At 41.3% G+C, this 14,839-nt stretch overlaps 1 protein-coding gene across 1 annotated transcript in view; it reads left to right on the top strand.

Annotated features, from left to right (window-relative positions):
- Positions 1–4,962: 4,962 nt before the first annotated feature.
- rab2a (RAB2A, member RAS oncogene family) overlaps positions 4,963–14,839 on the top strand; it is a 31,451-nt gene continuing 21,574 nt past the window's right edge. Inside the window, exon 1 of the mRNA XM_080907079.1 lies at positions 4,963–5,144. Coding sequence (XP_080763205.1) covers positions 5,099–5,144 — 46 coding nt within the window. The 5' untranslated portion in view covers positions 4,963–5,098. The remainder of the gene's footprint in view (positions 5,145–14,839) is intronic.

A 14,839-nucleotide genomic window follows, 5' to 3' on the forward strand; every position in this document is an offset into this window, starting at 1 on the left:
GCATGCCAGCCTTGTGCTTTGCGCTGGGAAGAGGGGGGAGGGGCGGTAGTTGCACAGGAACAGAGTGGGAGGGAGAGACAGAGAAAGAGAGCCAGGGACAACAATGTCACATTAGAAAGGTATAGTAATCATCCACAACTATTTTCAGTTGTGGATGATAAAGGACTCAGAAAGTTTATTCATGCATGTGACAGAGAAGGTGCATCTTCTTGGGGACGATCGTGGCTCAAGAGTTGGGAGTTCGCCTTGTAATCGGAAGGTTACAAGGCTTGGACAGTCTCGGTCGTTGTGTCCTTGGGCAAGACACTTCACCCGTTGCCTACTGGTGGTGGTCAGAGGGCCCGGTGGCGCCAGTGTCCGGCAGCCTCGCCTCTGTCAGTGCGCCCCAGGGCAGCTGTGGCTACAATGTAGCTTGCCATCACCAGTGTGTGAATGTGTCTGTGAATGGGTGGATGACTGGATATGTAAAGCGCTTTGGGGTCCTTGGGGACTAGTAAAGCGCTATATAAATACAGGCCATTTACCATTTCTTTTTGTTTTCATATTTTAATTTATATTTAATTGTGTTGTGGTTTGCAGTGTTTTGTGTTGTTTCACTTTAAATTTATTTAAAAGAAGAAGCTGGAAATTGAAATAGTTAAAAGTGGAACGTGAATAGTTTGTTTTTGTATTATATGAGTTATTTATTACATTTTATGTGGAGTGAATAAATAAAAGTATATTTACGGTGGTCCCTAGAGACAAAGCACATACAAACTTCAAAACAGGTACGAACTCTGAAGCACGTATAAACCAATGACTGTATAAAAGATGGTCGATGCGACAGCACCCCAAAAATGAAGCCAAAACGTCTCTATCGCCCCCTGGTGTCTGACTGCAGTATATGTCATAAACCCCGCCTCCTCTATGTTAGCGGATGGGACTAGGGTCAGACTAAAATAAATTAATTCTCCTAAGATAAACTTTTTCCAAAGATTCTTTCTTTTGTTATCAATAGTTCTCACCACGCTGATTTATGTCCAAGGGGTCTCCTTTCCCATAAGTTTGATTCTAATTCCTACCGCGGTGATGTTAAATTGGGGTGTAACGTCATCATAACAGCTTTGACTGACAGCTGCAGTTACGGAGAAACTTGCGTATCTCTGTTCGGGAATAGCAGATAGAGCTTAGGCTCTGAGAGGACTGCCAGCGTTTACGTTACGAAAACACGCCTGATTGTTTTAACCTGACAGCCTGAGGTGTTTTTCAGTAAACTGGACTACCCGACCGACATAAGGACCCGAGGCCCCGCTGCACTTTTTCGGTAAGTTAAACGTGTTTGTAAGCTAATCCGTAACTACCGTCCTTAGCTAGGTCTCAGGACCTCGCTAGCTAAGATGAGCACTCGGCTGTCGGGGAAACTTGTTTTGTAAAGTTCGTTTAGCTAACCCGTGCAGGTGAATGAATTTACCCTGACTAAAGAAATCAAGAGAAACGTCAGTAACTAATTATCGTTACTGTACTTCCATTACAAGTGTTATACTGTAAAAGCAACAGGCTGCACTCTGCTTCAGCTCCTGTGCAGAGCTGATTATTAAATATGTGCAAACAACAGCATGTTTTCAGTCTCCACATGTGTAAAGACAGTAACACCATTTTTTAAAAAATTTTTAAGATTGTACCTCAGTAACTCCTCATTAATCTGTAACTGTGGATTAAACTGTAGAACTGAAAAAACATGTAAGAGAAGAGCTAAAGATCCTGAGTGTGTGAGGACAGAAGGATCAGCTTTATTTCAGATTTAAGAGATAAATTTTATAATTCAGTTTGTGATGATTCTGTTCTATTTGTGATTACAGGAGCTGCCCTCAGATTCAGACCTCAGCACCACCCAATGACAGCAGACAGATCATCCAACATGTTCACATGTTAACTGCAAAATTAACTGATGAAAACAGTGCAAAGGTTAAAGTACCACATGTGCTGTAGTGAAAGCTGCAGCTGTTTTATTGATACATTTAAAGACAAAAAGTCAACAGGATTAATCACCCATGTAGCTGTGTCACTGTATATCAGCATTAACAGGACCTGTTTGGTGTTTCAGAGAGCTGCTGATCTCAGACCTGCACAGCTTCCATTTTAAACACTTTATGTACTCAGCTGCATGAAGAGCACGTTTGAGTTTCTCTGACACGATTAAATAAAACCTGATGAAGGTCAAAGGTCGTCACTTGTATGTTTAACTATAAACTTGTCATCTGGAATTCTTTCAGTTTTTTGCAGATAATGTGTTATTTACCATAAAGTGATTCAGAGTTATTCATACCAGAGTAATCAGAGAGGATAATATATTTTTAAATATATAACTTTCTACAGGACTGAATATAATATCTTTATGTAAAAGTCCGGAGACTCTGGAGAGTATCCGAGTATTTATAACGTTACACAAACCAAAGGTCTCCATCACAGTGTTCATGAAATGCTGGGTTTACCCATCCCCTGGGGCGGGCCTACAGAGGAGTGCTGACGATTTCCCTGTGAGGGAGCTGCTGGTGAAGATGATGAGTCCCGCTTGATCAATGCCATGAGCTTCGGTCTTCCTGGTGTTTCTTAAATGAAGACTCTCAGTTGGTCAACAGAATATCTGGCACAGGACAGCTGTGATGATGAAAGAAAGGAAAGACCTTTCTCCAAACCTCTGGTCCCAGAAACCCAGCTTAGTCCTCATGGTCTGCCTCACTAGTTTCTCTCCAGGGTGAATGTAGCTGTTGATATAATATAGACTCTATTATTAAATGAAAAGAACAAATTAGTTACTGAAATTACTGAAACCTTCTGCTGCTGTTTTTAGTTTCAATGTCACCTGACTGTAGACGGTTCTGAAGATTTAAACAGTTTTAGATCCATTACACTCATAGTCTTAAATGCTAAAATCTCAAAGGACAGCATTACATTTTTTTATATTAACAGTAACTCTGGGCCTCTGTGGAGTGTGTAGCTGATCTTATCGCTGTCTAAAAATGTATAACAAAACCTAAGGAGTGCTGAATCATTACATAATACAGACTAGAGTAACAGGTGTGTAGCATTGCTAACTACCCTGAAGCACGTACAAACTCCAAAATACGTAAAAACTGCAAAACACGTAAAAACTCAGAAGCACGTAAAAACTCCAAAACACCTACAAAAGACAACAAGAAGTGCTCCAGAATTCTAGGCACAGTGTTGAGCTTTTGTTACCTAGTGGCTACACAAGCCAGCAAGTACCAACGACTGGATTTGGTGTAGTAACAGGTAAATGAACTTTTTAAATTATTTGTATATATATGAGTGCTTGTGTATAAATACACAAACCATACAAGTATGCTTTCAATTGTGTAATTTAAGTGATCTAGGTAGCTGTGTTTTGGAGTTTGTACGTGCTTTGCCTCTAGGGGCCACCGTAAATATTTATATATAAACATATATAAATAAAACACTTTTTTTTTTACATTTTTTACATTCCTTTTGTGCATAATTTTATATTATTGTTAATTAAATTAGCAGCGGGAATGAGGATCAGCACCTCCAAATCTGAGGCCATGGTTCTCAGCCGGAAAAGGGTGGAGTGCCCACTCTGGGTCGGGGATGAGTTCCTGCCCCAAGTGGAGGAGTTCAAGTATCTCGGGGTCTTGTTCGCGAGTGATGGGAGAAGGGAGCCGGAGATCGACAGACGGATTGGGGCTGCAGCTGCAGTAATGCGGACGCTGCACCGGTCCGTCGTGGTGAAGAGGGAGCTGAGTGTAAAAGCGAAGCTCTCAATTTACCGGTCGATCTACGTCCCTACCCTCACCTATGGCCACGAGCTGTGGGTAGTGACCGAAAGAACGAGATCGCGGATACAAGCGGCAGAAATGAGCTTCCTCCGAAGGGTGGCTGGCCTCTCCCTTAGAGATAGGGTGAGAAGTTCGGCCATCCGGGAGGGGCTCAGAGTAGAGCAGCTGCTGCTCCACATCGAAAGGAGCCAGCTGAGGTGGTTCGGGCATCTGACAAGGATGCCCCCTGGGCGCCTCCTGGGTGAGGTGTTCCAGGCATGTCCCACCGGGAGGAGGTCCCGGGGCAGACCCAGGACACGCTGGAGAGATTATATCTCTCGGCTGGCCTGGGAACGCCTTGGTATTCCCCCGGATAAGCTGGAGGAGGTGGCTGGGGAGAGGGAGGTCTGGGCCTCTTTGCTTAGGCTGCTGCCCCCGCGACCCGGCCCTGGACAAAGCGGATGAAGATGGATGGATGGATGGATGGATGTTAATTAAATTAAATTAATTAAAGCAACAAAACAACCTGAAGAGCCGGTTCGGAGCCAAAAGAACCGGCTCTTTTTAATGAGCCGAGCCGAAAGAGCCGGTTCTCTAAAAAGAGCCGGAAATCCCATCACTACTCTGAATTATTCTTTGACACTACAATTGATCATCCAATTATTAGGCTGCTTTTGAAGGTAAAATTGTAATGTTTATCCAGTCGAATAGAGGTTTGCAACTGTAAAAGGGGATTATTATATTTGTTGCAAACACCATATTCCATTAATACTAATTACACTGCATGCATGACATGATTGGGAGCTGAGTCCCCCTAAAGGTTTGAGCCTAGAATCGCCATTGCTATGTGGTACTGTTTATGGTATTATGCATACCGCTTCACGGTGTTGTTTCATTTACATTGTTTATCCTTGAATTTGTTTTATATGTTGTGAAGGTGGCAGCAGTGATCTCTGCTCCCTTTTTATTTCATTTTTTATTCATTTAATAACAAAGTGAAGTGATTCTAATACCTCCTGAAAAATTTGTTTGACTTTTTTTTTTTTTTTTAAAAAAGGTGATTTTTTCCCCCCATCATTTCCACTAAGAGTGGAATTAGTGAAATGCATCGTAAATTTCCGAGCAGACCCTGAAGACCTCATTGTGTAGCGTGGCGAGGGCGGACCGTGTGACGTCGAGCCGAGGCTCTGGCTGTTTATTGTTCCTTCCTCAGCACGGACAGAGAGAAACGGGCTAACAGTCTGTCAGCCACTTTCTTCACACGGTAACGTTCGATTTTACGAAGGTGTAACGGGCTAGACAGCTAACTGCACAAACCAGGGGTCATGGCGTATGCGTACCTCTTCAAATACATCATTATCGGAGACACGGGTAAGTTACAACAAGTGCCAGTTAGACTGCCAGTTAGCATTTACCTAGCTCTTAGCCGCTAGCTAGCGGCGTATTTCCGCAGTGTTGGATAGTTCAATGACGTGGTAAAAGCAGAGACAGAAGGGGTGGGATGACAGCTCCAATCCTTCTCTATTAACATATTTAGATAACAATAAGCGACCCCTGGCAGTGTTAAAAATCTACAGAGGAATCTTTACACAAGCTGCCTTGGAGTAGCTTGTGTCAAGGTTGATAGCGGCTGATAAATGTTTGGGCCTTTTGTCCCTTTGCGTCGAGGGTGGGGGTGTTAGCCACAGCTTGCCAGCCCAGCTAAGTAGCTTTTCCACCAAATATTTAGCAACCGACTGTCACGACATCCAAATAATGCTTCACTCACTGCAGCTACATACGACAGACAACCACACTACCAATTTCTGTTGTTGTTCATGTCTTATAATTACTAAACATTAGCTTAGCTTCTTGTCAGAGAAGGCCAAGACGCCAAGCTGCACCTCTAATATTCCCTGAAATGGCGTAGAGCAGATCTAATTTCTGGCTACATATATCCATGCGATTTGGAGTCGTTGCATGGTTCCATGTTTTGCGCTTCATTTACCAAAATGTAGGTTTGTATATCTTGTGCTGGAAACGGCTCAATTAGCCGGCGGTGTTGTCATCTGTTTACTTTTAGCAGGCTGTACTGATGAGGGGTACCGCTGTGTAGTTGCAGGTACATTTCTATATTATACTGTTACAGCACCAGTTTTAGAAAAGGCGGCAGGTCTTACTGTGAGGTACAACGAGAGCTTTAGTAAGATAAACTGCCAGCGATAGTAAGAGGCAGCTAGAAAATTTTCAGAGTAAATAGATATTGGGGAAAGACTCCCATTGTGCGGATATGTAGTTTTGTCTTAGATGATGTACACTGTGGTGGGTTTCATGTTTACTACACTGTTATTGCCAAGCAGGGTCACGTTCTGCCTGCTGCTGTTATGATTTCGTACAAGTATGTTGTTTATCTTCAGTAGTGAATGTTGAAAAGGTCCCAGCTTGATTACACAGATGTCTACACCAGAAATACTCCATCTGTGCGCCACTTACTTTTGCCTCAAGAGGCTTTTTTAAGCACACACGCGGGCATTGCAGTGCTAGCCTCGTTTTGTTTTTCAAGCATATTTCCAGGGGGAAATAGTATTTATTTTTTAACTAAAATATCTGGTGTCCAGGACATAACATGTAATTAATATTAGTGTCAAAAAAGCTGCTGGGCGAAATGTTCCATAGCTATCATCTTCTCATCATATGACATTACAAATTTAGCGTGGGGTGTTTGGGATCACTTTCAGGAATCCCTGGAAAGAAACCTAACATTAGTCTGCCAGGTGAAAATCTAATTGGCTCACTGATTTGTTGTTGTTGTGATCAGTAGAAAGGCTTCTAAATAGGTTTAGGGGCAGAGTAGTAGTAACTGTATACAACAGTAAATAATTGTAAAAACATCATTTTCTGCATGTAATATGTCATTTTAATACAACGTTACATAATCCCAATATATCTGACTGTTCTGTCTGGCTCAATTCATCTGGGGCTGAGAGATACATCAAGAGTGATTTTCAGAAGTAAAAACCTATCCAGCGATTGCTTGAGTAAAAAATATTTTCCAGCATTGTCAATGATGAGACTCAAAGGTGCAGGAGTCATGATGTTTACTTATACTAGGTCATGTGATTTCTGTCAACAGAAAGGTCAGCAGTTACACTTATGTATAGGAGACAGGTCATTTTAAGTAAGAAACTAGCCTGCAATGTTGTTATCATACTATGATGCAAGTCAGACTGATCAGATCATCTTAAACTAAGGTGGGTTGGGGAGAAGGGATTTAATCTTGCAAACAATGTATGTAGCACTGTTCATAAGCTACAATGCTTATTGCTAATTATGTAGCAGTGACTGGGAACAGCGAAGCTGCTTACGAGTTGCTGCATGTAGATGCAGGGAGAGAGGGGAAGGAGACAGTGGGGAGTTTATCTCTTGCTTACCAGCATACCAGCAGGATGGCACCCAATCATATTTATTCAATACAGAAATAAATGATTTAGCCTACCTTTATTAGTGAACATAAGTCAATAGATGTTAGCTGAACAGGTATAACAGTATGAAATATTTGTCTGGTTCTTTATTCCCTTGCTAAAATTGAAAATTTCTAGAGCTATATTTTATCTGTAAACAATGTTAATACCAGGCTATAGCTTAGGCAAAAAACAACAAAAAGCCCAGTGCAAGGCATGTAATTCAGTGGGTGAATCACTGGTATGAGTAGAACTTGCTAATTTTTGCCACCACCTAACTACTTAACTAACTAGTTAGACAACATCAGCTTGGCTTGTGGCAACTTTGTGGACAAAGTGTGGGGCGATTTGCCTGCCTTTGAATGTGAAAAGTGTGTCCGAAAGAGAAAGGGACATCTTCTGGAAGAACTCTTCTGTTTTCTGGAAGAACTCTTTTTGACTGTGATCGGTTTTTGTATTTTCATTAGGCGGTCAGTTTTTACACTTTTGTATGACTGTATTTAATAATTTTATTTTGGAATTATTTGTTTCTTCTATGTTTAATTTTATAGAATATAACACATCTTATCTTGGTCTTATCTTCACCCTAAAGGAGATATGATGGTTATTAAAATCTAAAACCAGTCATAGACTAGTAGTTGGACAAGTTTAACTTGGGTGTGTCATCTTGTTACCTTGTAACTGCTTTGCTGAGTCAAAGCAAATCCACAAGTTTAAACACCAGAAAAACCTCCGATCTCCAGGTTAATCAATGTTCAGTGAGGCTTTTATTGTGAAAAGTAATCATTAAGGCTTCCATCTTCCCCATGTGCCTAGTATGATGGTCAGTACCAGTAAGATTGGCAGTCTTTTAGTGCTGTAATCATTCATCTACACATGAAGACTGAGGAAGATGTATTTCCAGTCAGTGAGTTTTAGTTGGGTTTTAAGGTGTGATGCGTAGACATCATTTTAGTCTGAGGAAACATTCCCAGCTAATGTCTGTGAAGGTTCTCAGTCATCCAGGTCATCGTAGTCAAAGGAGCTTAGAACTGAAGAAGCTTCTCGGATGAGAGGTGAAACGTCTTCAAGCAACTTAAAGAAGTCCAGACGCTTTTCTTTGCAAGCTCCTTTGATTCCCAGCTAATACACTCATGCAGCTGGTGCTCTTAACCCCACCTGCCAGACATGTATTCAGAGTTGACACTTTTTTCCTTTGGTTGAACTCAATAGTTCAACTAGTTTCTCACAGAGATTTTTCTTTAAAATATTAACTATAATTAATACAGAAATACAGCTGCAGTGTATGACTTTCTAGGGGGAAAAACACACAGAGACAAGTCACTTTGTCCAGTGGCATCCTACCTTTTTTGGCATGTAGTATGTGTTTTGGTAGTTGTTCACCTTAGGTGTAGATTCATGGCCTGCTATTAATTTTCTTGACCTTTATCTAACTTGTCCATGTGTCATTTTAATTTGGCGTCTACCCATTGTTGCTCTAATGCCTGCATCCTTGCTGTGTTGCTGATGCTTTCTGAAATGTGACATTTGTCAAAACTTACCGAGGTGTTTTTTCTTTTATCAAACTGTTCTCCCACTAGGAGCTCAGTCTGAGTGGAGTTTTTTTTTCTCCTCCTCTTACCTCATGTAGTGTATTTTCGTTGTTTTTTTCCTATCAGCCTACCTTCTGACATGTCTGCCCAATGTGATGTTTGTGTAAAGTTGGTCAGAAGGTTCCTTTGTGAGTGCGCATGCGCCATTAGCGTGCTGCCTGCTGTAACCCCTAATTTCCCTCGGGATGAATAAAGTATTCTGATTCTGATTCTGATATCATTCCAGGTGTCATCACCTCTCTCTCCTCTTATTTTCTCTCAACCCTTCGTGGAGTGTTTGAGAGGAGATGCTTTGCTTTATGACTTAAAGGAGTAGCAGGGACTTGCACAGGCGAATAATGATAAATTGGATTGACTATTCTGAGACATAGGAAAAGGTTAATTCAGTGTTGACTGTCTCTCTGACCCATGGCCAGGCTGTCCTCAGATATAGCTTGCAGAAGACAAACTGCATCTGAACAGAAATTATAGCTTCAGTACAGATTGAATGTCCAAAAATAGGCTCTGTCCTACTGAACACAGCCTGTAGATCTCCAGCTTTTCAAATTTTAGAGTTTGACCCCATTCAGAGAATTTGAGGTTCATTGTTTCACAGCAGTTTTCATTATGAAAAGCACAGACAGATTTCAATATGCACAGCTATAGTTCGTTGGGATTTTTTATGCAATAATATCCGGTCTTTGGCTAAAATGAACAAATCCTTCATTCATGGACCTTTTGTTAAGTCCTGCATGTGTATCTGCTTTGACTAAAGTTTTTTTTTTACAGGTATCCTTGGGAACTTACAGTGGAGTTGTGGTAAATGTTTGTGTGTAGTTTTCCTGTCTAATAATTATGATTATTAGCTTTCCACAATTCACCCCCCCAACAAATGACGTCATTTTTTAAAACTCTTTAGATGTGTTCATGAGAAAGGCTGCAACTAACACATTTTCATTAGTTATTAATCACCTGAGTGTTTTGCTTCAAATATTTGGTCTATGAAACCTTTGATACCAAAGAAAATTGCTCAAGCAAACATTAGTAACATCTATGTTAGGTCATACAACCACCTAAAACTGTAACCAGGCAGAAACATAACTTAAACAGAAACTACCTGTCCTTGACTTGTTTTATCATTAATCTTTTTGCGGTATACAGAGTACGGTGTCCCATAAGCCCTAATTTAAAAGACCTCTTCGCAGTAATGACCAGACTGGAGTGTGAACTGAGCTAAAAAGTGTGTTATTCATAGTTGAGGTGGTTTTCTGATGACAGTAGTGTTTGAGGGATAACATTGCGTTCATGTGTGATTAAACTGGGTTAATGGGGGACCTATAACAGTAAATATTAACTGTGTGAAATCTGCCTTGTCAGGATTGTGGGACTGCAATTTGACCAGGTTTGATTAACAAATAGTCCCACAACTTGGGATCTAATAATTATTGTTGTATATAGGGTCCGTCATTCAGAATAGAATGCTGATTGAGTTTAAGTTTTAAGGATCTCTAAAACTATAACTTCAGCTATTTTATATTGTTCTCAACTTCTGAAATCCCCTGCCGACAGCCTATGGGGATGACAGCTTCAGATCACACTTGAATGCACTTGAGTAATACTTAATGTGCAAAAAACTGTTCCCGTGGACAGTTCCTGTCAAATTCCTCAGCAGGGATTGTGGTGCAGTCTGCTGACCTAGCCAAGCTTCAAGTTACTGCTGTAAATGAGCAGAGCAACATCTCACTGGCTTGCTGGACACTCCTAACACATCGGCACCAACCATGTGCAACAAGGTTGTGTATTGTGCCTGCTTAATGTCAGCGTTTTCTTGTCTCATTTCAGACGAAATAGTAATTTTTTCGCTTGTGTTATACTTTAATTCTCAGCCCACATCATCTCTTCATAAAACGTAATTGCTACATTTCTGAGTGCTAGAGATGAAATGGTATCAACATTTGACGTTTTTAGTGACCAGAATAACAGTATCAGGAATAAGTGAGTAGGGCTGGGCCATATCATACCGTTCACGGTAATACCGGTATAATGTTGGGCAATGATAAGAAAATGAAATATTGCAATAGAATATGGGTAAAACGCGCATGCGCAGTGCCTTTGTTTTCATATGCACATGGAGGAAAAAGCGTGCCGGCGACAGAGAATGAGAAGGGCGAAAGAATGAAACGGATGAACCAGAACTGGTTTGTAAAAATGCTGCAACTTCAGTGGTGTGGAACTGGTTTAGCTTTTGTCCATCAGATACACAACAAAGCACTATTTTTGGTAGCGCATGCTAGCGGGCCGTCGTTATTACTGTGTTTTTTGGAAAATACGGCGCGCTTAAAATCAATCCTTTGATTTTTCTGAAAATCAACAGCGCCCTTTATAATCCCGTGTGCCTTATGTATGAACTCTGGTTGTGTTTACTGACCTCGAAACGATTTTATGTGGTACACAGCGCTCGAAAATCTGTCAGACGTCTTTGCTAAGCTACGAAGCCGCACCGCTTGATGGATTGTCGGAGCATTACGGCTATCGTAGGCAGGAGCCTCGCGGAGTGATACGTACTGTGCTTCAGCATAATATTACCATATTGTGTGTGTATAAGCTCTTTTTAAGTTTTGTGGGTATTATACATGGTTATGCTGAGGACATGTCGGCCAATTTCCACTGGAAATGCCTTTTGGTTAAACTGTCAGCAAGGAATTTGCACTGTTAAATTTTTATATAACTTTAATGCACATAAAAAAACAGCTGCTTGTTTAAGTGAAAATACATTGATGGGTTTTTTTGCACTAATAAAGTTGTGGAGTTGTAAAGTATTTTGTCTAGTGTCAATTATATCGTCAGTTATATCGTTATTGCAAATTTTCAAATGTATATCGTGATAAATAGTTTTGGTCATATCGCCCTGCTCTATAAGTGAGCATATTTACACATTTTCATGTGTTAGAGCCTCGACTTATTTTTCAGCAGATGAGGCCTGGAAAGGGATGTAATGCTCAATTTGTCCTGCCGGATTAACAGTTTCAACGGTTTTTGTCTGGAATGGGTAAGCAAAGACTGCAGTCATACTACATGTACAGCAGCACAACAGCATCCAATGTTTTTACATGAACAGTCACACAGAAAACTTCAGTTGTGATTATTGATAAGCTGTGAGCAAAATAAAAGGGAAAAGTCATTACATTTGACATTTCTCTGCTCTCACTATAATATTGTTTGTGGTGCTCACAAATCAGATCACTTTCTGCATCCTCAGTATAAAACATGAACACAGACATCATGACGTCACTCGCTGATTTGTGCCCTGTTAATGTCTGTTATGGTTTTGTGTTGGTTGTGTCAGAAGACCTGACGTCATCAATGCCTCCTCACCGTTTATACTGGCACTGAGGCCATGCAGTCCTCCCGTGGACAATAGGTGTCACCACTGAAGCAAAACGTCAACTTCAACATCAATACTGATATAGGACTAGAAGTTGAAAGAGGAAGCACAGTGATTGCAGTATTTTTGTTTTTGTCTTTTTCAACGTTTTCTCCAGAACGTCTTACTCTTCAAGCCGTCCAATATCTCCTTCTGTACAGTCCAAGACCTCTGCACTTTAACTGGTGGTAAAAATGGACACAATCGTACACTCTTGTTTTCAACCTGGCCTCACCAACTGGCTGGGTTTACAAAAATTGAGTGGTGCGTGACTGGCTGAAACCACACCACAGCGTGGTTCATACTAGCAGACTTGTCAGTCACAAGTTGTTAGTCAGTGACCATCTTTTTAGCCAGCACTGTTTTTTCCCTCTTTTTACAGTTAAAATGAACAGAATTTACAAATGTGCTATTCATACCCAAAATGAATGACTGAGCCCATAAACCCATAATCCCATTAGGAAAGTATCTACAGAGATGGAGTTCAAAGGCAGTTTTCACACAAACATCTGTAGGAACCAAAAGTCCTTTTGCAGTTGTCACCCCTGATGGCCATTAAAAAAAAGTATGTTGCATTATCCTCACTTTTCAAACCCTAAAGCGATGTCAGTCTTTTGTACTGTCTGGTTTTCAATCGATTTTGGTTGAAGTGTGTTAGCTGTGATTTATTGTAATTAAAAACAATTTGAAATAGGTATCAAATAAAGGTAAGAACTAGTTCAGTCTGGGAAATTGCCCCATGGTATGAGACAACTTGTGAGGTGCTCGGCCATGATGGACCTGTTACTATGACAACTGTTGAAGTGAGCTGGAAAAGGATACTTTTTTACAAGGTATCCTTGTCTAAAGAACAGGGCCGTGGTTTATGAATCATTTTGTCGAATGCATCCTATTTTTTTTTTTTTTTTTTTTTTTAATGTTGCTAAAGGTCAAAGCTCCACTGTTCAGGCTTTTGTGAGAGATTTCCCATCAGTGTGTGAATGGGTGGATGGGTGGACGACAGGTTGTGTAAAGCGCTTTGGGGTCCTTAGGGACTAGAAAAGCGCTATACAAATACAGGCCATTTACCATTTACCATCATTAAAGATTTTGTTATTTGCCACAACTATGGGAGGTGGATATTTTTACTTGTTAGTGGATCACATTTGTTGAGTCATACTGGTGTTTGCTCAAAAAGCGCAATTTAATTATTCCACCTGTCAGTAATCCAGTCAACATGTTCCTTTTGTTGTCTGACAACCCAGCATGTATGTCCAAATTTTCCTCTGTGTGACGAGATCTGGTGAGAGCTAGACTGTTTGAAAGCACATTCACAGAAACCTATCACAGTCACTAATTATGACTCCAATTGTAGCCATGCTCTGCATTTAAAGACACAGCATGCTTTGATTCTAGGCCCCTGTAGACAGGTTGCTTTTGCTCTGTGTCACAGCCATCAAGCTGTTACCTCTTGTCAGAAATGAAAGGTTCTGCTATGTTAAAATGTATGTTAATTGCATTGTGGCTAATTAGAAAGATTGCTATTACTGTTTTGTTGCTTTAGTAGTGCAAGAGTGGCTATGAGCAGGTGTCTGTTGACTGACGGAGGTAACAATGACTTCACTGTTACACCTTTATTTAACTTTCTCGAGATCCCTCCATCCCTTACTAGCAACAGCGTCATCGCACAGGCCCTGCTTAGCAACTTGTGACCCGTGGAAACCATGGAAGAGGAAGACCATGTCGCACCTCCTTGAGTTTCTGCCAGCTACTGTCTCCTTAACGTTCTCTTTTATTCTCCTGTGGTCATCCCTCCCCCACTTCCTCCTCCTGTTTTTCTTCTTACACACACATATGTTCACACACTCCCAAACCCTTTGACTCCAAAGCCTTACTTACCATATTTGCTGAGTAAATCATTCTATACCAGCATTCTCCATTTTCTTGAATGTTCCTGACACTCTTGGTCTTTTTATAAAAGGGTTAAAATGGTATCAGGTTGAGTTAAAGTTTCTTTGCTTTCAAATGCATCAAATGCATGAACCGGGATGTTCGTCTCCTCCTGAAGGCCCGCAACACTGCCTTTAGGTCAGGAGATGCACACGCCTACAGTACAGCCAGGGCTAATCTAAAGAAGGGCATCAAAAAAGCCAAACACCATTACAAAAAGAAGGTAGAAGAACACTTCTCCAACTCCAACCCCCGACGCATGTGGCAAGGACTCCAGACCATCACAGACTACAGGACCACCAAACCCTCCCCCGCATCCTCTGATGTCTCCTTCCTCAACGAGCTCAACAACTTTTATGCTCGTTTTGAGCGAGGGAACCCCACAACCACAACCAAAGCAGACATGACGCCAGACCACCAACCTATGACTCTCTCCCCCACCGATGTAGGAGCGGTGCTGAGCAGGATCAATGTCCACAAGGCTGCAGGCCCTGATGGCATCCCCGGGCGTGTTCTCAGAGCGTGTTCTGGGGAGCTTGCAGGAGTGCTCACAGACATATTCAATCTGTCCTTGGCCCACGCTGTGGTACCGGCCTGCTTCAAATCCACCTCCATCGTCCCGATACCCAAAAACTCCAACCCATCTTGCCTCAATGATTACCGCCCAGTAGCACTCACCCCCATCATCACTAAGTGCTTAGA

Source organism: Rhamphochromis sp. 'chilingali', assembly GCF_963969265.1.
Source record: "Rhamphochromis sp. 'chilingali' genome assembly, chromosome: 16".
NCBI classification, from domain to species: Eukaryota; Metazoa; Chordata; class Actinopteri; order Cichliformes; family Cichlidae; genus Rhamphochromis; species Rhamphochromis sp. 'chilingali'.